We start from the raw sequence: 25667 nt of genomic DNA, 5'->3' as shown, positions 1-25667 counted from the left end.
TTTGTTGTATGTACCACTTGATTGCTGTAACAGCTGGAGTGCCGCAGGGCACAGAGCAGGACGCACAGACTCCCTCGACTTTGACAGACATTTATTGATACTTAACGCTTACGACGACGGCACTCACACAACATAAACGGATAACATGAATACACGTAACACTGCAGGAACCCTAACGACGGCAACACAAACATATACGTTTAACATGAATACACGTAGGACTAGCAACACAAACAATGACCAACACTAATGCACACACCAACAGGGGTTTAAATACACAGACATACACAACATTAAACCAGGGGCAGGTGTGTGCCATCATGGGGGCGTGGTTACAAAACAAAAAGTGACTTCAACTGCAGGCGGTGGGCCGTACCCCGTGACCAGTGGCGAGGGGAGCGTTCCGTGACAATTGCTGGCTTAATATAAAGAATTCTAGTGAAGGCTTCCACACTGATGCTCTATCACAGAGTTACATATATTGTCTCTGACCTTTATTTAACTGTTAGTTTTGTGGCATTACTTAAGACATTCACAATCATATAAACATCAAAATGGAACACTTTATTTCAGGACCAGGGCAAACGCATCACTTTCAGTACAAAGTAATTTATAACAGAGTCATATGGGAGTTTCATTTCAGCTTCATCACCCAGTTTCAAGAACAGGAAGGTACTACATGGTTTGAGGTGCTCACATCGGTTCAGTTTTACTAGTTGCCTCACTTGGTAAGTGACATCTAATCATTATTATCACATTATTATCACAGAAGGTCTTCTTTTGGTGTGTTTCTGTAGGCTGTATACTGGATCATCACATAATCACAGAGATCACTGTATACGCAGGAGACTCAGTACTGCTGCCCTGTTCCTGCACTGATATACACAACAGAGCTGAGAGCTTCACCTGGTATAAATACAACACAAACAGAAACACATGGGAAGTGATCTCCAGTGAGAGTGAACAGTACAGAAACAGAGTTCATACTTAGAACTGACCACACTTTTCTATTCTTGCAGAGGCTCCATATAAACCTGTAAATCTTACTCCAGTGGACACTGACACATCAAGTCCAACAGCTTCAACTAAACCTACTACAACAATGACACCTCCAAATGGTTAGAAGTTATTAATTTCATCAACTACTACTGATGGTAAGATTAATTTGTTTAATAGTATTCTCCAATCAACACCATAAAATGATTCCCCACTAAATATTACTACTACTAACAATAATAATAGTAAGTGACATCAACATTTAATTCCTTAATGCAGGTCACTTCATATAGGATATATTTTGGGGCTACAATCCTGCACTTCTAAAAAATATATATTTTAAAAAAATAATAAACCATTTGAAGCGGTAATGAATGGAGCATTTAATTCTGTTTGTCTAGTTGCTCAATTTCATAATATAAGCATATATTATGCAAGAAAGTGTTTGCATAACTGCTTAGCCTTAGTACTGAAACACCCGAGTAAAGATAAGCCTTGCTTTGTTGAACATTGTATTGTGACCAATAAGGAATGATTACTAATTAATTAATATATAGTTTACATGTATAGGTTATATTTACTTTATTTATTTAGATTTTTTAATCTGAGCCAGATAACAAAATGATAGCGTAAAGAGGGGGAAATGATTTTAAAATGTGATTTATAATATGAGACTATAATGTCATTTCAGCTGCACTTCTGTCATTGTTCTAAACAGCCACTGAACAGAATTTAGCGCTCCATTATGTCATAATGTGTGTCATTCTATTTCTGACCCCAGATCAGTTTATTGAGTGGATTTGCCGATGACGATCATTTTAGACAAAACATCAACAGAGACTACAAACAATTCTTCACGCATAAGAGGTACTGAGAAACAAAAACAAAACGTAAGTAGAATTTAATTTTATCTACAAAGGCAGTTTTTTCCCAAATTAGAAACTAAATATTTGATAAGGGAATCGTATTATAAACATGTAGCCAATATGCGAATTTAAAATGAGAACACACATTTTAATGATGGAGAACTTTTGACTGAACGGAGAACTAATTAGTGGGCTGATAGTGAGCTCCCCGCCCCACTAGTCACGTGGTACGGCCCGCCGCCTGCAGTGGGAGTTCATGGTCTTGTGTGAAACCACGACTATGTATTCTCGCACACCTGCACCGGGTTATTCTCCTAATGTCAGTGTTTTTTTGTTTAAACCCCGGTTGGTGTGTGTATCCCTGTCAGTCTGTGTTCGCTAATGTTCACGTACGTGGTGCACTTTGTGTTTGTAAGATGTGTTCAATGTTGCTCATGTTCATCTTGCCTTTTTGGTGTGAGCGCCACTGTGTTCGTTATTCGTGTTCGTCTAATAAACGTCTGTCTACGTCAAGCGAGTTTGTGGGACCTGCGGCACTCGGGCCGTCACAGCTGTTTAATTTCACGGACCGCACAAATATTTTCAAATGCGGAATAAGTGAGTAGAGAGTGAACTAACAAAAGGAAACCTTGATAAATAAAAAGGGGACGTAGCTGAAAATATTCGGGTAACCGAACTCCATTAGATGAAATACGTTGACTGAGACAAGGGAAAGTGACTTATGGGCTTGTTTTAGAAAAGCCTCTGTAAGACCACGATTGTGGCCATTATGCACTGTCGCACAACAGACAACCTTTGTTTCACATTTATTAACATTTGTAGAAGAAATTGAGCTACGGGTGGCCATTTGTTCTGTTACATAATAACTGTATATAAAACAATAAAGTCTACAGGCTTTGATTTCTCATTTCCATATAGAGATATGAAACTGGGGTACAAAGGTAATCCTGTGCACAAATGCATGTAAAATAAGTCTTGTTTTATAGAAAATTGTGTTGTAATCAAAGCCTAATTTTCATTTCAAATTCAATTACTTCTTAGGAATAAATCTTTAATTCTTAAAAATAAAAGTTTTTTTTTTTTAAATGTCCAAAAACACATGCAAACTTTTTAAATGAAAGTAAACAGCTTTATTATCGTTCAGTACAATAGAGCTTTCTTCTGCCCTTTCTAGATGCCAAGGGACAACTTAATTACTAATATTATCACCAGAAGCCAGAAGAGTCATAGATACCCTGCTCCCATTGCTTGGTTTAAGCAACATTACTGTTCAAATCTGGGGGAAAGTGTGAGTGTATACATCTTTTTACTGCATCCACAGTTTTATTTATTTTGCCTTCACATTTCCCTGACTTGTACAGATGGCAATCCAAAATATGCTGTCCATTAGTGGAGTTTCCACTGCCCAGGTGGGGTCAATGGATGATTCATTTCCTTTACAATTCATCACTGATTATTTCTCATTTCTCACCCAAGAAACAGCAGGACTGTAAGGAGGTTCGTACCATCCTGAGCAGAACTGCTGAACACTTTATGATCATAGAGTCAACGGGAGAGATTTGCTATTTGGACCACAGCGCCCATGTAGAAGGTGCAGATGTACTTTCTTGCATAAATCTAGCTTTCCATTAAGAACACACAGTAGGACATGATGTTTGTTCACTTTAAATATGTGCCTGTACTTTATTATGTAATTGCATTTGTATTGATTTTTGGGAAAAAAAAAAAACATCTGTAGATGTAAGAGAGGATCTGAGTGGAGTAGCAGAATCTATTACAGAGGCAGTTAAAGTGGAGAACACCCCAGCTGGTGAGTAGCATCAAAGCACCACATCAATAATCAGAGTTTACATACATCCACTCCATGGACACCAGTTTAAAATTCTACTTTTATTTCAAATATAAAGGCTCAGAATGCAAGAAGTTGAAGAGAGTACGCATCTTCTTCAGACGAGCATGGCAGGCTATAAAAAGCACCTTGTCCTGTGCCAAGCGCTCCAACAAAATTAGCCCTACTCTTTAACTTTTCCCAGCTCTTTTTACCAGTTTATTTTCTATTTCTTTTTTCCCTTCATTTTCCCCAACCTGTCTTTTCATTTTCTGAAATAACATCTTTTGACTTTTTGATTTATTTTTGATTAATAAACTTTACTTCATGCAAAGATATAGTCTGTTTGCATTCTGGACCATTTAATCATATTTTTCATTCTAAGACCAGCCAGGTTATGATTCTAATTTGGCCAAATAAATCTTGAATGATTCAACTCACTTTAATAACATTTTTAGATTATCACATATATGTACAGTTTCATGTCACTCAGCATTAAGAGAGAATTTCACACTCACCTTTAGTGAGAGGAAGTACAGTAAAGAGAAAACATAAACTGAGCATCTCAGTTTATGTAATTCCTTATCTCAATGGAAACACCATTGACCTCCCAGCACACACTGACAACTGTGTTCATGAGTAGGGGTTGGGTCTCTGATAGAGGGCTAGGGTGAGGTCTTAGGGCTAAATGGCCCTCCAAACTGAGGGATTCAGAGTCTCACTTCAAATTGTGCATTAGGAGAAATTTCTCAGAATCCCTTGTGAATCATTGATAAATGGAAGCAGAAGCAAGGGGGAAGATTTCAACCACTACCCTTTGTAACTCAGTCCCAAGGGGCAAGATGACACTTGAAAACAAGGAGTAGGAGGAAAAATGAGAGGGGATTGGGCCTTGGTAAATATCTAAGCACTAAATCTAAGAATAAAATGGTTTAAAACATATTACTTTTAATACGCATGGTTTTACCTAATCCTAGAGATATATAATAAAGTTAAGATATCTGTTACAGGACAAGGAGGTTTTCAGATCCAGTACAGACATTAAGTCATATAAGATCAAATAAATTTGAAAAAAAGAACAAAAGTTTTTACTCTATAATGCACCAGCTTAAAAAAATGAGATCCCCTCTAAAATCCTCAATGTCAGACCTAGCTACCATACATTGTACATTCTTTAAATGGAGAACAGCATTTTGAAGTTTGATTTCTGACTCAGTTACTGTTCAAATGGACAAACTACAACTGTATACATATTTTTACAAATATGGCCCATCCAGTTACTGACTTAGACACAGCGTTAGTGTAATTCTTATTACTTTATCTGACACCAAAGGTGATAAATCTGATTTTGAACCCTGACAGACTCAGAGGGGCCTGGATGTTGCACCATTTGCTGTGATCAGATCATCATAGCGAATCAACATACAAGACAATGCAATGGTTAATAACTCAAAACTGATTTATAAATGAGTCACAGGACAGTTGGAGAGTTTGGAGCTTAATGTATGTCTGTCACATCGCTATGTCTGTTTTAGAATTACATAGTTCCATATGACTTAAGTAATATTTGTATGAAACACTGATATATATGACCAACATCCCTAATGTTATAACTGCCCCTGATTTGTGTGCTACAGACTGCCATGATTGGTTTGTCAAAACAAATGAAGACCCATTCAAATATCACTCAACAACTTTATTTCCATTCAGATGCCTGGGTTTGTGTACATCTGTATTCACTGTGCCATCAGAAATAATCCAACAGTCTGTTACTTTTTCTCATATCTGGTGTAAGGGAACTGGACTAAGTCTGAAAGGAGCATTTAATTTTAAGTTTAATTATAGCTAAATGAAGTCCCTTCTATATGTAGCTCACTAAACTAGCACAACCTTTAGCCTTTCATTGCTCCGAGATAATACAGAGACGTGACTATATTTGTTGCTAATTGATATGAGAGATAATTCAGTAGCACTCATCATACTGCTGACTAGACTGTGTGAGAGACTTCTACCACTACACAGTGGGGTCGGTTATCTTTCCCATGAACAGGATACTCCTGATGTTCTTCTCCACAATGAAGACTAGGAACGGTCTGCTGACTTCTGTTTTGAAAGGCAAAGCTAACATGAGCACGATTTCAACAGTTGTGGCAGCTGCAGCCTGAGTGCCCTGCTCATCCACGCTGAGGACGGCCTTGTGTAGGACCTGTGGGGAAGGACCAATCTGGGCAGTCATTGAATGACACTTTAAAGTATGTAAGCAGTAGATGCATTAACGTCTGAACAGTCCTTGATGGACAGTAGTTGCAATTGGGCTGCGGCATCTCACCAGTGTGTTGACTGAATGTAAAATCATTGTGCAGTGTAAAGCATCTTTGGGTACTGAGAAAGGCGCTGTATAAATGTTACTTCATATCATATCATATCAAGAGAGGTAAACCTAAAAATTAAATTTTTTATTTGAAACTGAGAGTGCAGTATAAATTCTACTGGATATCTAAGATGGGCAGTCTCTGCCAAGATCCCACCAAATTTCCCATAACGGAAGAGAATGATCACATCAGTGGTCTTTCCAAAACAAACAGACATCAGAAAGCCATTGATTTTTTGCCCCAAAGACCCCCCAGACGTCTACTGAGAAGGTTTTAAACAATATTTCCCAAACTTATAATGTGACACTCTAGACATGACAGCAAATCTCTTAAAGGGTTTACCACATACCTTGGAAACTGCCACCTTGGCCCCCTTACTGATTCCAGAGAAGTCTGCACTGTCTGAGAATGCATCAACCATTCCCATCTCCTTCAGTGTGTCCCCAAGACAGGAGGAAGCAGACACTGAGAACTTGGGCATATACAAGTCCAAAGTGCTGGAGAACAGAGATGATCAGTCAGGAAAACACACTCTTACATGAAATAGCATAAGCAAAAATATTTATTTAATACTTTTTTGCCATTGGTGACCTTGTCAGGGAGTAAAGGTTCTACTCTGTGGTAGTACTTAACATGTTTAAGTGAAATTCTATTTTTAAAAGCATTTCATGATGCATTACGTTTTGTGGACTTTGTCCTTCCAGTACTTGAGGTGATCCTTGCTGATGTGTTTCTCCACCTCCTCCATTTTTCCCTGGTCAGGCAGGACGATCATCATGGACACGTTTCCATTATATGGCAGCATGATAATGGACGTAAAGTTGCCCTGGTCATAGTAGAAGTCATATTTGCCATTTCTGTTCATCATATCCACAGGCACTGTGGTGTTCTCATCCACATGAAAGTCACCTTTGCTGGTGTGCTCCACTTTAAAAGCCTCTTGCCATTTACCTGACAGAGTGAAATACAAAACTGGTTAGCGCAGTTCAGGTGAAATACATGAAAAATTATTTAATCTCTAGTGGGTTCTGCTTGTCTACTCTTACCTTTGAAATACATATAGTTGATGAGCATCATCACAGTGGCAGCATCCAGACTCTTGACCATATCAGTGATCATGTCCTTGGTCTTTTTGGCAATTAACTTGTTGATCTCTTGCATTAAAAAATGCATCAGACCAGGCTAACTCATGCTTGCATCCTGCCCCACACTCGTTAAACCAATGCGTGTTACCTCCATTGGTAGTTGATGGACTGAATGTCTTATAACCATTTGGAGACGTCATTGTAGTAGTAGATTTAGTTGAAGCTGTTGGACTTGATGTGTCAGTGTCCACTGGAGGAGCATTTACAGGTTTATATGGAGCCTCTGCAAGAATAGAAAAGTGTGATCAGTTATAAGTAATGAGGGTTCAGGGCTGTTATGTATTTTGTATGTTTAACTTTAGATTTTATACTACAGAATTGTATTTACAATTTGTACAAACAAAATTGTTCAGTTTGCTGTTTGGTTTGCTGTATGTCAGTGGTGGTAAAACGACAGCAAAGTCTGAGGTTACAGGGCTCTGTACATCCTTTATGAAGCAGGAAGAATTGCTTTAAAAAAAAAAATAAAATCAGTAATTTTCTGTGAGCAAATCAAATAATTACAGAGAGGCAAGGAGGTGGGACGTAATACTCTGTCATATTTTCTTATTGATTCTTAATGTTTGGTGCCCAAAAAGCCAGAGCTGTTTATGAAATTGTGCTTTTTAAACCTCATTACACAGTACAGTCAGCCACAATTCTGGTGTGTTTATACTCCAGTAGAAACACCTAGTATGCACACAGTTAGACACTGTAGCCTGTCTGTTTCCATGAATATTTTAGAGATCACTGGTCAGTTTCTGACCACATGACCAAGGCTCCTTGGATTAAAGATGGAGAGATGAAAGTGAAGCACAAATAGAACGTCATATTTTATTTCTGAGTGTTTTAGGTCTGTGATCTATTAGTGTTGCATCATTGAGTTCAGATTCATATTTTAGAAGAGCATATTATTCCATATTTGCTACTAGGATGTCTAGGCAATTCATTTGTTTTTACATAGTGCAGTAGTTATTGGTACAGACCAGTCACTAAATGTAGTCAAAAACATTTTAGACATACACTAAATATAAAAGTGGTTTGTTTACCTTTTACATTGAGATTGACAGTTGTATGGTGAACACTGATACTACACATGTACTTTCCCTCATCCTCTTTAGTCAAACCAGATATGAATAAAGAGAAATTTCCTGGAGCAGTAACCAGCTGAATTCTATCAGTGTAATGGATTGGCTGGTCAGTTGGGTAGATGTCTTTAGATTTGTTTATAAAATTCCATCTGACAGTCTTTGGCTTGGCCAGCAGTTTAGTGCAGGAACAGGGCAGCAGGACAGACCCTCCCACGTATCCACTCAGCACTGTGGGAGGATTCACAATATCCTTACAGACTAGAGAGAGCAGAAACACTGACATGTTACACTACTGTTATGAAGTAACCAATACAACCAGTGACATTCTTCTGTGAACCATCATATGAAGACAAAACAAATCCATTTGTCAAATTTTTAACATCAAAAAGATGTTCTGATGTTCTGTAACTTACAAAGTTTATGCAACAGTTTATGCTCTGTCACATTTGATAAATATGAATGGATGGGAAAAATATTGTATTTGTAGAGTCAGTGGTTCTAGCCCATCTGGTGTAATACACAGTTAGTGTTAACCATCCTCCAACTCCAGTCATGGTCAGTGTCTGACCACTGAACCACTGCTGGCTGGATATCTTTCACTGGCAGAACACTCTCAACCTACCAGTAGCACTGAATCCAGTAACACTGCTGTACCTGAACCACTCATACCAGTACAGCACCCACTACCAAGCCTCCAGCACTGTAGTGGGATTGATGTGTGGAGAATGGTTCAGTATCCACATATACTGGGACATCTGTGGTCAGAAACTGACCAGTGATGTCCTGGGTGCAGGGTGACACACAAACTGTGTAAGACACCAGGTGGACACAGTCTGTAATTATACCTACACATTCACTTATTAGAGGTACTGAAAGTGTTCAGTGAGGGCAGGTGAAATGTATGTTAGTTGTGTTTAACTCTTCTAGACTGGTGACAGAGGGTGTCTGGTGACTAATATCTGAGGATAATGTGGTCCACATGTTAGATACATAAATATGTAATGGTGTTTCTCTATTTTTAAATGTCCTGTTTTTGAATTTTAGTAATATGTGATGTATATGTGTCTAATAAAGTGTGTGGTGAATGTATTTATATTACATTTATATGTATGTTTGAAAAGCGAAGTTCATGATGGAGATCCACCAGGTGAAATCTATTTAGGAGATTTTAATTTGTCTGTATTTCTGAATAATATTTTACCTGAAACATAAAGTTTGATGTCTTTGTGTTTATTCCCTTTAGTTTGACACCTGTAGTCTCCCTCATCCTCCTCAGTCAGGTGTGATATGAGTAGAGAGAAATTTCCTGGAGAGTGAGCAGTACCCAGCTGAACTTTGTTTCTGTACTGTTCACTCTCACTGGAGAGGTCTGTATAACTGGAGTTTTGGTGTTTCTGCCAGGTGAAACTCTCAGGTCTGATTTGTGGGTCTGTGCAGGAACAGGGCAGTAGTACTGAGTCTCCTGCGTATGCAGTGATCTCTGTGATCTTCTGATGTTCCAGTGTACAGCCTGCAGAAACACACCAGTAGAAGACCTTCACCATCAATCCCCTCATGTGCATGTCCCAACATTTGAGTTTCATCTCTTTACTCTTTTCATCTCTTTTCTCTTTAACATGGCTTAACTATCTCAAGCACACAGTGATTTGTGATTGTTCAGAGTAACATTTACTATACAACCATGTACTGACTACTTACTTTACTCTGATTATTATGCTCTAGTCTGAGCACTGAATCCGATATGCATGGGTTATATGTAATTAGATATAACTGCACCACAATGACACATTGTGTTCAAGGTTTGGTTTACAACTGAAAGCAGCCTACTAATCAAATCTTAAATTCTACCTTACATGTTCAGGTAATATACAACACACACACGCACACACACACACACACACACACACATACACACGCACAATTTTATTCTCAGCACCTACTTTATTAGAAACAGTAACATCACCCATTGGCACTAGTGTCCACATGTGCCTTTAAACTGCCTTTTATAGGTGGTCAGAGATGTCGTCTCTAACTGAACTCCTATAGATGTTTTCAGTGTTTCTTTTAAGTAGCTACTGAGTAGATATTTGATGATCTACAGAAGTAGAGAGAAGGTAACACTCACCATCAGCAGCATGGAGCACAAGGAGCAGATAAACACACACCTGCATTCTTACTGAGTTACACACACACAGCTACAGCAGGACTGCTGATACACACCATACAGACACTCTTCAGAACTACACTCTACTGAATAATATGACAACTACAGTTATAGTGGAGAGGAAATGCATTCAGATGAAGTTCTGACCAACGTCTATCCCCAACACAGACACACATAAGTAAGAATGACAACATTCTCACTCACATATATAGTGATCCTGTAGGGTTTAATACATTGTCATTTGGTATGTCCTCTTTCTTCTTTATCAGTCAGTGATCTAACAGATAGTTTCACATCATCAGTGAGAACGTCATCATTGTAACTTGAACGTTTCAGTCCGTTGTCATAGAGACAAAATGTGGTTGCCAGTGGGAGTGACCTAAAATGACCTCCCTCAGTGCTGTTTGGTCAGTTCATTTCTCTATAACACCCAAACTACTTCAACGGGTCAAAGGGATCTTTTCTATTACTAATGAAAATAGCAGGTGAAGCTAAACCTGCTATATTATGAGCAGAGTTCACTAAAGCCCTGCTGGTGGAGACTGAAGAGCTAGACTGCAGTGGAGAGGGGCCTAAAACAGGCTGCATGAGGCTTTAGAACAAGAAGACTTTAACAGATGATTAAAGGAGCATTTTACTTTCAGAGCATTTTTATTACCCACAATGCAGTCCATGAGAACTTAGTGAGGATTTGTTCCATTCATGTTCAAATTGAGTACTTGATCTTTCCATATTTGGTGGGCAATTTGTCTGCATGATTGATGTCTTGTGCTTAGTAGCCAAAACTGGAGCCGGCATTGTAAGAATATCATTCCACCTCTAGGAATGTGAACTCTACTCACACCACAGATGTACTGTTGCTTTCAGCATCTACATATTACCAAAGGCCTGTTCCTGTTAGTTTTACTCTTAAAATGTGAAAAGAAACATCACTCTTAATCTAATCTAATTAGTCAATGGCAGGTAAATTGTGTCTAATAGTCTCTCTGTCTGCCTCCTGATTACTCACTACGGGAAGCAAATTTCCACATTTTTTGCATTCTTGTCCGTTCAAGTGAATTAACTTTTTTGCCAGGCAGATTTTACTCATGTGCGGTGTGACTGACACTTTACACTGAAAATTCAGTGTCTGATGCTGCCTTTAAATGTAACCTAAATAGGGGATGAACAGGGACCACACATTTATTCAGTGGTCTTGGATCTGGAAGCATATTGGTCAGTACTTCCATAGACATTATAGAAAATTCTAATTTAAAGACTCAACCCAACCAGCTACAAAACTGAGCTAAAAAAAAAAAAAAAAAAAAAAAAGCAAACATACAAGACTTTGTACATAAATGCTTCATGAACTACAAATTCCATAACGCACTCATAAAGGTAGCTGAGAAATGTACACACTGAGAGAGACTGAGCTACAACTTTATTTATCATGACATGATTTTCTTGGTTGAAATGACATAGTATAACATATTCATATATGTAGGCCAAACTCTCATCTATGAAGTCTTGTTCTTGTTTGCCCCAACTGCTGTGGTCATCTGTGGTCTCTTGCATACATATTGTTATTTATCAGTTGTTATTCAGGACTGTAAATCACTCTTCTATGAGCTGTGGGTTCCTCTTGGATGTGGTATGACAGGGATGCTGCTCGTATGTGGTCACTCTTTGATTGGTCAGTGGTGGACAAACTCTGCTGTTGAACAATCAAGATCAGACTAAAGAAATTCTGAACTGTGTGGAGTTAATGCTGGAGCAGAGCTGAGAGTGGAGCTGGAGCAGAGTTGATGGGCTGAAGAGGTACATTTGGAGAACTCTCCCCCTTAGGCTTGTTCTTGTTCTCTCTCCCTCCCTCCCACTCCTGCCCTGGCCACCCACTTCATCTTCTATCATATCCATGTTCTCTCTCTCTCTCTCTCTCTCTCTCTCTCTCTCTCTCTCTCTCTCTCAATGATCTGCACACTGTGCAGTTTTCAGAACGATAATGTGAAGCGGAGGCAGAACTTGACGCACATGTGTAAACGAAATTCTTTATTTCCAAAACAGGTAGACATAACGTCAAAAGTTACTAAATGATGCAAACTAAACGGAACACCACAAAATGGCAGACGAACGATCTAAGAACTGTGCAGAAACCAAAGAGTGATGTAACGTTTGATACTAAGGCATCGAAACTCAGATCACACAGCGTCGCGGAGCTTGTATCAGTTTGTCGCGTCTACAGACCGGAGCATTCCCCGTTTCCCAGGCAACCTAGTAACTTCCGGGTTTTCGTCATTCTCTATGGGTCCCTGTCTCCCCCCTTTGTCTCCAGCTGTTTCTAATTTATCCCTGATTATAGTCTTATAAAACCCCGTCCCTACGTATCGTGTTTGTCTGCTATTGTTTCTCATCGCGCCTTTGTTAATATGGTTCTCTCGGTTGTTGGTTAGTTCGCGACGGCGTTAGTTGCGCTTTGTCATGGTAAGAGTGTTTGTCTTTCATTTAGTTTGTGATAAGAACCTGTGTTGCTCCTTACTCCTGTTTTGTTTGTTTAGATCTCATTTGTAGTCTCTGTGTTTGCCGTCTACGCAAGGATGAGGGTGAGACTGTTTCCTAAGTTTGGTACTGTTCTATAAGCTATAAAACAAATTGGAAATGTGGAAAATATAGAGGCCAAAAGGGAGAACAAATGTTTCATACCGTCAACCCGTTCTCTCCCTGTGTAGTTTGCAACATTTTACTATGCTGCGTTTTCATATAAAAAGGAAAAATGATTTTAAACAAGTTAATTCAGAAATTGTATGTCTAAACATCATTACTGATCATCAAAAAACCTATAAAAAAAATTAAATATGATGGCGGTGCAGTGTTATTTATAGTGCTGCGCAGTTTTGAAGCTATGGCTGCTATAACTTCTGAAAACCACAAGGTGTCGCTGTTTTGTCAAAAGCTTTCGATGCTTCGAATCCTTTAGCAGTACAATAAGGAAGAACCTCAAACGCTTCACAGGACTTCGTCTGCACATCATTGCCGATAAAAACACAGCTACAGCAGTAACGCTGCTACACATCTTATACACTCTACAAAACTACAGTGTACTGAACGCTCTGAAAACTGCAGATCAGACTACAGTCTGTCTGTGGGAATCACCACACAACTATGACCTGGAACTCTACAGCTCTCTCTGTAGAACTCCAATGAAATTCACCACCCACTAATGTCCATAGTAGAGGGGAAGTGTGTTCAAGTGCAAAACAAATTAATCCTCCTCTTCCTTTTTACATACAGACTAAATCTAACAGTGACACTCTTTCTAGTGTCATCACTTCCTCCTTTGCTGCCCAGTGTTCAGTCCCCATCCTCAGTAAAGTGATCCTGCAGTAAGAAGTAGTGCTACACAGTGATGTGGTCACATCATTTCACACCTGCACTTAGTGATCAGAAGGCCAAACTGAATGTATAGCTTAGCAAATATTAGAGAGATCAGACAAGAAGATCTCTAGACTACATGCTGATCAAAATAAACATTGCTCATTTAATCAGGTAAACCTGAGGATTGTCTGATAACTTTCATATTATTCATAAAGTACAGGTGGAATGCAGCCGTCTATGATCATGTTGTAATTTGTCATACGATGAAGTAAAAACTACTTAAGAGAAGCTGAGAGATCTACCATTGAGACAGAATCACTAAAGCAGTCAGCAGGGGCTTGTGCTCCATGTCCAGGGTGGCTCTATGGCTCCTTTGTGACTGTTTGGACCATCACTAAACACATTTGCTAATTACAAGAGTTTCTGATAATGGCAACCATCTAAAGATCACTTTAGAGGTAGACTGTTTGATGATGAATATCTGTAGCATAACTAATTTAGGCTGTGGGCTAGTGTGCACTACAATGTAACAACAACAAAATAAAATAAAAACTGAAAAAAAAGGGCCAAAAACAGCAAACATACTAAAAAATTTAAAAAGATGTATAAATGTAAAAATTGAGAACAGGAATAGAGAGTGGGCTTCCTTGCCTAGTGCCTCTGTGACATTTGATGTTATTGCATTAGTACTGACCTTTGGTGTGGTATAAAGGATTTTACACAATGTGAGGAGAAAAACTTCCAGTTTCCTTTATCGAAAGCCTTCTCTGCATCCAGTGTGACTATAGCAGTTTGTAATATGTGGAGTGAAGTGTAATGCATTTGGTAAAGTAGTCTACGCATGTTAATGGTTGAGTGTCACCTTTGATGAAACCAGTTTGATCAGGGTGTATCAGTGATGGAATATGTTCTAATCTAATGACTAATGCTTTGCTAATTTTTTTTTGTCATTTTTTGTTTCAATGTTTCCCTAGAGATGGGGTTTGTACTTAGAGATGCAGATTTCATAAAAAGGATTGAATAAGGACGGACTTTAGTAAAACGTGTTCAGAGTTGTAGACCAATACCACAGACCAAACATCTTTCAGCTCCAGGACAGTCTGACTGCTGTCCAAGGTACTGAAACTGCACCCTTCAGCCAAGTTCAGAACCTGTGCTGTACACAGCTGCCCTGCATATGGCTGCCCAGTGAGACCCAGACAGGAGCCCCTGGTGCTTCCTCAGCTGTAGCTGTAGCCACTCACCTTCCCATCTCACCAAATACTAAACGCCTTTAGAGGGGGCGCATATCCTACATTTATCCTTTCTTTTATAGTTTTCTTTGGTGTCCTCTTACAATGTTTGTGTGGCTTGATCTTCCAGCAAAAGTCAGATAATAATTCAGCTTTACACAACTATTTTCTAACATCTCCTTATCCCTAAGAATTAAACAGCCCATTTCTGTTGCTGTACCTTTAGAATGCAAGATAAATGAGCTCTGTTCTGATTGGCTACCCTGTGCTTCATTTAAAAAGCACTAAGATCTGAAATATGTCTGAGAACTGCAATGTAGGTGGTAGAGGTTAAACTGCTGTAGGCCGAAGAGGTGGAGATATGTAAATGAGCTGGTTCTCATGACATCAGAGAAGCAGTGATTTCAAAATGGGATATTTTATAGATTAGATTCCAAATATGGACCATAAGGAATGGGATCTGGACCACTTGTCTTGCCAAATGTATTTATTCAAAACTAATCCAACTCTTTATCCTTTAGGTAGTGAGCTCCGCCCCTCCTGAGGTCTCCATGGTAGTATAGCGTAGTACTGTCTTGGATTTGATGGGTATGTCAGAATTCATGAGATCAGAACTCACTGTAGTCTCTCCCCCAAACCCACACCCACTCCGTATTTGGGAAAACGCACAGAAGCACCAAACACATACATCATACACCACATGCAAAGGACTGTACCACCATCAACCACAATGAGGTGTGACCTCTGACACAGGCAGCTGGATACAGAAGTGGGTAGTGGACAAGAGCTGCATCGTACACAGAATGAACAAGTGAGGAATAAATAACACATGGATGTGTGTCTTCATGGGCGTGAGATGTGTCTTCATGGGCGTTCATGTTGTTCACATGCTTAGAGAGGAACAAAACAGCAGAATTATAAGCCCACTAACCCAAAAAGGAAGCATGTACATGCGTGTGTGAGAGTGTATCTGGGTGGGGGTTCTTGTATTTACAAGTATTATTTTGAATGGACATTTACTGTGTGTGTAAAATGATGTCTTTTTCCCAAGTCCTTCATATGTGGGTCACTGCAGCAGCAGTGCATGTTTGTGTGTGTGTGTGCATGCACATGCGTGTGTGCGCGTGCGCATGTTTGTGTTAGGCGTGTTAGTTATGTATTGCTAAATTGTTAAACAGCGCACCAAGTGTAGCAGTACATATGCGAGGAGGAAGACATACATGCTGGGAAACTACACTGTCTTTATGGTATTATAGTTTTTTGCAAGACACAAACCAATAACTCATGTAGCCTGTCTACTGACCTGCTATACAAAAACAAGCACCTTCTCTGATTTACATTCATTTTGTAATTCTAAAACACATGTTTTTCCAATATGCTAAACACAATTCTCTATATTAAACACCTACTTTAAAACAGAAATACCTGTTTCTTATAGAAAAGCCTCAAATGCAAATGATAAATGGATGTATCAATTAACCAAACCCAGGACTCATAAGTGAAGACACTTATGATTGATTTGTACCATTAGACATCAGAGCCTGAGCAATATAAAGAGGCCACAGGTTAGCTATATTGGTTGGATATCAATGGAGGCCAGTATTTGACAGAGAGGATGAGGAAGCGGATGAAGACAAGGAACCATCACGGATGAGATCTGGGCCACTTTGGTTGATCATATGGTTAAGCATGCATGTGTTGTGTTTCAGGAAAGCTCAGCAGGGGTCCAGCCTAACCTGAGTCACTCAACTATAGTCAGGGTCCCTGAGCAGCGTGGGAGTGATATCACAATGTGTGCAGCCATTAGCCAGAGTGATGGCATTCATTATCATGTCACTCTTGGTCCCTACAACACTGCCCACATGATCACCTTCCTCCACACACTACACAACAGACTCTTTCCCCATCACTAGGGGACTGCACCAGAGCAGTCCAGGTTTGTTGTCATCTGCAACAAGGTAAGTTTCCACCAGGCTGCTCTGCTCCACACTGAACACTCCTGATTTGTTGTGCATCACGCTCCACCACACCCTCCATTCCTAAATTCTATTGAGGAGTTCCTTTTCAGCATGGAAGGTCCATGATCACCAACCACACATATGCCTTCTCCAGGTGACGGAGGAAGCTTGTGGTGACATTGATGATGGAGCATGATGGAGACAAGATGCAACCTAATTTTTGTTTCATTGTTACAAGCCTATTTTGTTATCTTCTATGTATTACAGTATATACAGCATGTGTCTTGCAGTAATGATCATGCAAAAAATTGAACTTTCCCCTTGTAATTGTGTTTTACTTTATGGTGTATGTGTACTGAATATGCATACATAGTCTGTATATTTGTGAAAATACGTGTATGTATGAGTACTATGACACAAGCTAGTTGCCATGTACAAAAAGCCATTAATGTTATATTAGTGTAGACGCTTGTCGCAAAAATATCATTTTGGAAAGAGTTGAAATCGTTTGGATGAAGTGTTTGCTTTTTCAGGAAGCATGTGACATTTTGTATGTCAAAATTCATGAGATCAAAACTCACTGTCTCCCCCAAATCCACCCCCACCCCCCACCTTGGGCAAACAAACAGAGGCACCAAACACACACATCATACACCACATGCAATGACTGCACCACATATACAATTAACCACAATGAGGTGTGACCTCTGTCACAGGCAGCTGGATACAGAAGTGGGTAGTGGACAAGAACTGCATCATATACAGAATGAACAAGTGAGGAAAAAATACCACTAACAGAAACAGTGTGTGTGTGTGTGTGTGTGTGTGTGTGTGTGTGTGTGTGTGTGTGTGTGTGTGTGTGCGCGCGCAGCAGCATGGGCTGTCCAAGCCTCCTGACCAATTGATGAACAAATGAGGAATAAATAACACAAACAAATAAACAAGTGAGCACATTTCACATACCACATTACAAAAAAAAAAGAAAGAAAAAAACTAATACATTTATAAAAACAATGCATAGACTTATAGAGCAAAATAATTCTTGTAAGAGTGACAATACTCTGTACTCTGTTTCTTAATTTTGTCAGTCTTAGTAATGTCCCTACAATAAGGTAGGAACCTTATGCTGGTCTGAAGTAACTAATTAGCAATTAGCAAGTAATTAGCACCGGTTACTCTCTACCGGACCGAACCACAGCGCAGATTTCAGTGCCACTTAACGGGTCAGGTCGGCGAATAATCAAATTTACTTTATTCTCCCTTAACCCGGGTGGACAAAACATGTTTGGAGACGGTATTTTGCTCCTTTAGTTTAGAACAAAAGCTGCTAACATTACTAACAAACACAACGATAGCTAATAGGATTTGTAAATAAGTCAGATATCGAGCTACATGTCCTCAAACCTCATCCAGGTTGCTTCCCGGTGACGTGTTTCTTCACTTGTTTAGTTCACAGTGAGTTATACGACACACCGACTAGTCTAGGAGACATTTATTAATACTTGGATGCGGTTTGCCCGGCTCGAGAGAAGTCTGTGGGCATGTATTTACGAAGGCTATATTTGAGCTGCTGTTGACTTACAGTGTTTGTTAGCAACGTTAACATTTAACAGCTTTTGTTCTAAACTAAAGAGGCAAAATTTGGACGTCAAACATATCTTGGTCGATAGACCGAATCTGGGATAAGTGGTGAGCTATTGCTCTCTGCTGATCCCAGATATAAATTCCTTTGTGCAAATGAATGTATGAGGATGACAACACCTGTAGAGAGAAGGTAACACTCACCATCAGCAGCGTGGAGCACAAGGAGCAGATAAACACACACCTGCATTCTTACTGACTTACACACACACTACACACAGCTACAGCAGGACTGCTGATACACACCGTACACACTCTTCAATACAGTCTACTGAATGACTTCACAAGAACACTTATAGTGGAGAGGAAGTGTATTCAAATGAAACTCTGACAAACTTCTATCCGCAACACACACACACACACTGCTGTGTGTGATGGCCAGAACCACATTTGAAGCACTTGGAGAAAGACATAATTTTACAAACATAGTAAATGTACAAAGTGATAAACCTGCAAACGTGATACACCCCTGCCCACCCCAAAACACACACACACACACATGCACCCACACTCACAAATACATGCTCTCATACACGCACACACACACACTGTCACTGATGTCACTGTGGAAACAGCTACCAGTTTACAGATGTGAGAGTTCCCAGCATACATCTCTTCCTCCTCACATATGTATTGCTAATCTGGGTACACTGGGTGCAATGTGTGAAATGTGCTTTACTTACTTACTTGCAACCCCACATTGACTATGATGCTGCATCTGTGAAACCATATAGGAGACACATATGCTCATTATAAAGCAAAGGGGGTGGAGTCTGATGTAGAGGAGAGAAACAAACAGTATTATCCTGTCACTCTACTCTCAAACTCCTATTTCTAAGTTTATAGTTTTAAAATGTAGTTTACAGACCTGCTTTTTGTTTGGTGATTTTTCAGTTTCCGCTTCACAATAATTTGTTGTGGACCATTGCTTATGTAGAAAGGTTTTTTAAGATATTTTGTGAGTAATATGAAGTTCTGGATTTACTGAATGAGTCGAAAACAAACAACAAAAACCTGCATTACTCACAATAAGACCCTATTTGAATTTTGATAAACTCTATTAATCACCCTTTGAACATAGGCATGGTTTGGGTAGTACATGAGCAGTCCCTTTTCTCAGTGAAGTACTGACATCTCTCCTCACAGTACATAATATTCCCCAAATTATCAGTAACCATACCAGTCCTACTCATACTAAACCTATTTTGTACTAAATTACAGTCAAACTGGAACTGCCATTGGAGCCTAGTCCTAGTTTTAGTCTGTGTTTCATAATCCTTTATCCCAATTTTACACTAGTATAGACCCATAAGTCAGAGTTGTGCTGTTTTGATTATTAAACTACACATTACAGAATAAATGTAGCATTTCGTATTATTTCTAGCTAGAAACCACTGATAAGCCTGTCATGGTATAAGGCAAGAAATACACTAGAACAAAATTGAGCTTGTGAGTGTGTGACCACAGCTTAGCTGCAGAGGTGCAGAAGCAGCACGGTTGTCACTTCTGGTCTAAAATGGGCTTTAGATTCTGCTCTGGTACCCACTGCCCACTGCTTGGAACTGTGAGAAATGAAACCACAGCAGACGTCAGACATCCTGAGCTCTCAGACCAGAACAGTCTCCTCCTTCTTCTGGGGCGTTCATAAGGTGTATGGAGAGCAAAATGTTTACTGATTTTAAAAACTGCACATATTCACATTAAGATGCCATACACTTATCAAATACATTTCTACCACGATTTAGTCCACAAAACATATTTTTCTCACACCACTAAAATTAAGAACACTGCTTGTATGTTATATTTGATGTATTCACTGAGCTGAGTTATTTCATGACACAAGTATTTACATGAAAGTAGGGTCATACACTGACCATGACTGCAGACTGCATTAGGATATTTATACAGCAGGAGACAAACAGGGAATATCTGGGAACAATTACTGGGAGGGGTAAGAGACAAAACTCACATGAGACACATGTCAAGGGGCAGAGCAGGGGAGGAGCTACAAACTAAAACATACAAAAGCACATGGAGACAAAGACATACTAAAGCAATAACATGTAATTGTCTTCTACTCTTTACTACAGTGTAGCCTATAGAAACGTATACCAGGAAATATAGGACAATTATATTTTAACTATATTAAAAAGTACACAGACTTCATAAGATGGAATCATAAGATATGCAGAAATATTTAATAATTATTTGTTAAGTAAAATATTTTTCCAGTTCCCTGAAAAGTCAGCTCGCTTAAATAACATTTTTATATTAACAAATAAATGTACAATTTCATGCAATTCAGCATTAAAAGAGAATTTTACACTCACTTTCAGTGAAGAGAATACACAAACTCAGCAGCATTGTCACTATGCTGAGCCCACAGGGCCCCTGGTTCCGCTGTGAACCAGACATGCATGTTGTGGTTTCAGTGTGGGGGTGTCTGTGGAGGAAGAAAGAGGAGGCTTGAGAAGCCACTTGAAGGCTGAAAAAGCCTCCTTGTTGACAACTTGCCGTTAAAGCAGCCATGTAACACAGCCAGTCTACTGGTGGACAAAAACTGAATACACTACTTATAGTGTAGCCATAACACTTTATAAACATAAAATACATAAATACAGCAAACATCATACAGCATAAATACATAAAATCAGCAATAGAGTGGGTTGTTTTTTTTGTAATGAATGGTGTTTTAAACTACGGATGTCCCCTCCAGCACAAATCCTTTTTTCTTGTAATAAAGTGTAAATATTTGTATTATTCTATTTATTATATATTTGAAAGACATTTGACAAGCCAGTTAAACAGAGCCTGGGTGATCAGTTATAATTAGACTCTGCCTTTGCTAGGAGCCGTTACACTTAATACTAAAAAGCGCTGGTTAAAACCACAAGGACCAAAACCACGACTAACAGCTCGCTCAGGCCACGTGTGTTTCTTTTTAAAAACAGCTCAGCTAGCACAGATGTTCTAAACCATCACTTGGGCCCAATCACATTTCACCCCTTGACCCTACCACTTAACCCTGGCCCTCTATATGCCGTGTTCATAAGTAAGGGTTGGGTGTCCGATAGAGGGCTAGGGTGCACTGTTAGTGCTAAATGGCCCTCCAAACTGAAGGTTTTCAGAGTCACACTCCAAATTGAGTGTGAAATGTCTCAGAATCCCTTGTGAATCATTGATAAATGGATGCAGAAGCAAGGGGGAAGATTTCAACCACTACCCTTTGTAACTCAGTCCCAAGGGGCAAGATGACACTTGAAAACAAGGGGTAGGAGGAAAAATGAGAGGGGATTGGGTCTTGGCAAAAATCTAAGCACTAAATCTAAGAATAAAATGGTTTAAAACATTACATTTAATACGCATGGTTTTACCTAATCCTAGAGATATATAATAAAGTTATCTGTTACAGGACAAGGGGGTTTTCAGATCCAGTACAGACATTAAATCCTATAAGATCAAATACATTTGAAAAAAAGAACTAAAATTCTTACTCTCTAATTCACCATGTTAAAAAAAATGAGATCCCCTCTAAAATCCTCAATGTCAGACCTAGCTACCATACATCGTACATTCTTTAAATTGAGAACAGCATTTTGAAGTCTGATTTCTGACTCAGTTACTGCTCAAATGGTCAAACCAGAACTGTATACATATTTTTACAATTATGGCCCCTCCACTTACTGGCTTAGTAGCAGTGTTACTGTGATTCTTATTACTTTATCTGACACCAAACCAGAGGTGATAAATCTGATTTTGAACGCTGACAGACTCAGAAGGGCCTGGATGTTTTCACCAACTGCTGTGATCAGATCATCATAGTGAATCAACATACAAGACAACACACCGGGAATGCACACCTTGGGACAAGAACAGGACCTCTAGAAAGTTGGACTAGACATTAATTGCTTATTTTTTAATTTGTTACATTTATTTTTCTTTTTAAATTGTTATTATTGTGGTGACCATTGTTGAGCAGAGGAGGATGGGCCCCCCTTTTGAGTCTTGCTTCCTCTCAAAGTTTCTTCCCCTTATTTCTTCTTCTAGAGAGATTTGTCTAGAACTGTTGCCCTTGGCTTGCTCCCTGAGAGCTTGGACTTGATCATTTGTAAAGCTGTCTTGTGACAACATCTGTTGTAAAAAGCGTTATATAAATACACTTTGATTTGAAAGAACTCATTTATAAATGAGTCACAGGTAAGTCAGAGAGTTTCGAGGTTAATGTATATTTGTCACATTGCCACATTTGTTTTAGAATTACATAGTTTCCATAATTTAAGTAATATGTGTATGAAACAATGACAAATATCACCAACATGCCTAATGTTATAACTGCCCCTGATTTGTGTGTTAGAGACTGCTATGATTGGTCTGTCAAAACAAATGAAGACCGATTCAGGTCTCACTCAAATCCTTTATTACCATTCAGATGCCTGAGTTTGTTGACAGTAAACACAGCACCACCCAGGGCCCAGGGCATGGTAAACATTGTGCCACCAGGGCAGAGGGGACGGTAAACACAGTGCCATGTAGGCCCAGGGCACAGTAAGTCCTTACGATGACATTGTTTCTTAATGGTGAGGCCAAGGTTTCTGTCAGATAGTGTAGTGGACAACATACATTCTACATAGTGCAGCTTTCACTTTATTTGGAGAATTAAGTCCATGATTGTAGACATTTATTTAATAGTCTATAGACTGTCAAATTGGTTATTTTAGCTTTCATTTTAATTGGACAGTCCAGTCTGAAAGCAACAGTACATTTGTGGTGTGAGTAGAGTTCACATCTCTAGTGGTGGAGTGACATTCTTACAGAAGGAGGACCAGTTTTTTGGCCAACAAACACGTTACTCCTGCAAACAAATTCCATATCAAATTTGAAACTGAACCACACTAATCAAACTGAACATGTGCAATTAAAATACACCCTGACTTATGTTTCATGCACTGCATTATGTATAAATAAATAAAAAATAATGCTCTGAAATTAAATGCTCCTTTAAATATCTGTTCAAACTTTTTGAAAGTCTCAGGTAGCCAGCACTGTGGCTGCTGTAATTCCACATGCTCTTGTAACAGACACAGTTGTACTGCGTCTTTAAGAGGGAGCTTTATGGTAATGTGAATTGAGTAACTGAGAGAGTGTGTGTGTGTGTTTGTGTGAAGGGAGAACCGTCACCTTTCTGCTCGCCTTCTCTGTTTCCTTTACGTGTAAATACAATGAAGGTAGCCGTGTGACCTGGCTTGAAGTGGTCCAGGAGAGAAAAAAAGTCTTTCAGATTGTCCACACCAGTGTGTGTGTCACTCCATGTTAACTCCACGCATCGCGGTTACCCCGTAGCACCTGTTCCTCACTCCAGGTAAGAAGCGTTAGACTTTTTTCATTAATAAGCCTTTGAAGTACTTTGGGTGTCGTAGTGAAATGAACTGACCAAACAGCAGTGAGGGAAGTTATGTTGGGTCTCACCCCCTGAGCTTCTACATCGTTTCTCTGTGACAAAGGACGGAGCCACTTAACTAAGAACGAGACCGTCCTCACTGACAATGTGAGAATATCTGATAGATCACTGACTGATAAGGAAGAAAGAGGACGTACCATATGACATCTTACAAAACCTACCGCATCTCTATATTTGGTGTGTGTTGTGTTGAGCTTAGTTTGTCAGTTTCATCTGAATACACTTCCTCTCCACTTAAGTGTAGCTGTGAAGTCATTCAGTAGACTGTATTGAAGAGTGTGTATGGTGTGTATCAGCAGTCCTGCTGTAGCTGTGTGTGTGTGTGTGTGTGTGTGTGTAACTCAGTAAGAATGCAGGTGTGTGTTTATCTGCTCCTTGTGCTCCACGCTGCTGATGGTGAGTGTTACCTTCTCTCTACAGGTGTTGTTATCCTCATACATTCATTTGCACAAAGGTATTTATATCTGGGAGCAGCAGAGAGCAGCAGCTCACCACTTACCCCAGATTCTGTCTATCCACCAAGAAATGTTTGAAGTCCAAATTTTGCCTCTTTAGTTTAGAACAAAAGCTGTTAAATGCTAACATTGCTAACAAACACTGTAAGTCAACAGCAGCTCAAATATAGCCTTCGTAAATACATGCCCACAGACTTCTCTCAAGCCGGTCAAACTGCATCCAAGTGTTAATAAATGTCTCCCAGACTAGTCGGTGTGTCGTATAACTCACTGTGAACTAGACAAGTGAAGAAACACGTCACCGGGAAGCGACCTGGATGAGGTTTGAGGACATGTAGCTCGATATCTGACTTATTTACAAATCCTATTAGCTGTCGTTGCTGTTGGCTTCCAGTGTTTGTTAGCAATGTTAGCAGCTATTGGTTCTAATGGAGCGAAATATGGACTCCAAACATGTCTTGTCCACCCGGGTTAAGGGAAAATAAAGTAAATTTGTTGACTTTATTTGTTAAGTGGCACTGAAATCTGCGCTGTGGTTCGGTCCGGTAGAGAGGAACCGCTGCTAATTACTTGCTAATTGCTAATTAGTTACTTCAGACCAGCATAAGGTAGGAATTGTAGGGACATTACTAAGACTGATGAAATTAAGAAAAAGAGTATTGTGACTCTTACAAGCATCATTTTTCCCTATAAGTCTATACATTTACAAAAACAATTTATGTTTTGTTTTGTTTTTTATTATGGTGTGGTATGTGAAATGTGCTCACTTGTTTATTTCTGTGTGTGTTATTTATTCCTCTTGCTCATTCTGTGTATAATGCAGCTCTTGTCCACTACACACTTCTGTATCCAGCTGCCTGCGACAGAGGTCACACCTCATTGTGGTTGATTGAATATGTGGTACAGTCCTGTACATGTGGTGTGTGATGTATGTGTTTGGTGCTTCTGTGTGTTTGCCCAAGTGGGGAGTGTGGGTGGGTTTGGGGGAGAGACTAAAGAGAATTCTGATCTCATGAATTTTGACGTACCAATAATATCCCTTATTGAGCTAGCAATCAAACAATTTGGTATTACTCTATTTTACTGTGGAGACCAGAGGAGGGGCAGAGCTCACTACCTGCAGGTTAAAGA

At 39.4% G+C, this 25667-nt stretch overlaps 2 protein-coding genes across 2 annotated transcripts in view; both read right to left on the bottom strand.

Moving 5' to 3' along the window:
• Positions 1–5377: 5377 nt before the first annotated feature.
• Positions 5378–7223, bottom strand: LOC145643431 (alpha-1-antitrypsin homolog). Its single transcript, XM_081694657.1, has 4 exons — positions 7109–7223; positions 6743–7013; positions 6412–6559; positions 5378–5896 (listed from the first exon to the last, which is right to left on the bottom strand). The coding sequence occupies exons 1-4, from the start codon at positions 7221–7223 to the stop codon at positions 5705–5707; spliced, it is 726 nt and encodes a 241-aa protein (XP_081550783.1). The 3' UTR covers positions 5378–5704.
• Positions 7224–7933: 710 nt separating this feature from the next.
• Positions 7934–25667, bottom strand: part of LOC145643430 (V-set and immunoglobulin domain-containing protein 1-like) — a 68507-nt gene continuing 50773 nt past the window's right edge. Inside the window, exons 3-4 of the mRNA XM_081694643.1 lie at positions 9479–9787; positions 7934–7968 (exon numbers count right to left, since the gene is read on the bottom strand). Of these exons, the coding sequence (XP_081550769.1) occupies positions 7934–7968; positions 9479–9787 (344 nt within the window). The remainder of the gene's footprint in view (positions 7969–9478; positions 9788–25667) is intronic.

The sequence above is a fragment of the Electrophorus electricus genome, chromosome 2 (genome assembly GCF_041902795.1).
Source record: "Electrophorus electricus isolate QZ-2024a chromosome 2, ASM4190279v1, whole genome shotgun sequence".
NCBI lineage: Eukaryota > Metazoa > Chordata > Actinopteri > Gymnotiformes > Gymnotidae > Electrophorus > Electrophorus electricus.
This window is presented reverse-complemented; position numbering and strand designations above follow the sequence as displayed.

What these genes read in the sequence shown, in the direction of transcription:
- LOC145643431 (XM_081694657.1), bottom strand. Translation starts at nt 7,223, where the DNA reads ATGCAAGAGATCAACAAGTTAATTGCCAAAAAGACCAAGGACATGATC. An exon ending in AAGGACAAAGTCCACAAAAC is followed by an intron (nt 6,560 to 6,742) that starts GTAATGCATCAT and finishes TCTGTTCTCCAG; the next exon opens with CACTTTGGACTTGTATATGC. An exon ending in CCAAGGTGGCAGTTTCCAAG is followed by an intron (nt 5,897 to 6,411) that starts GTATGTGGTAAA and finishes CCTTCCCCACAG; the next exon opens with GTCCTACACAAGGCCGTCCT.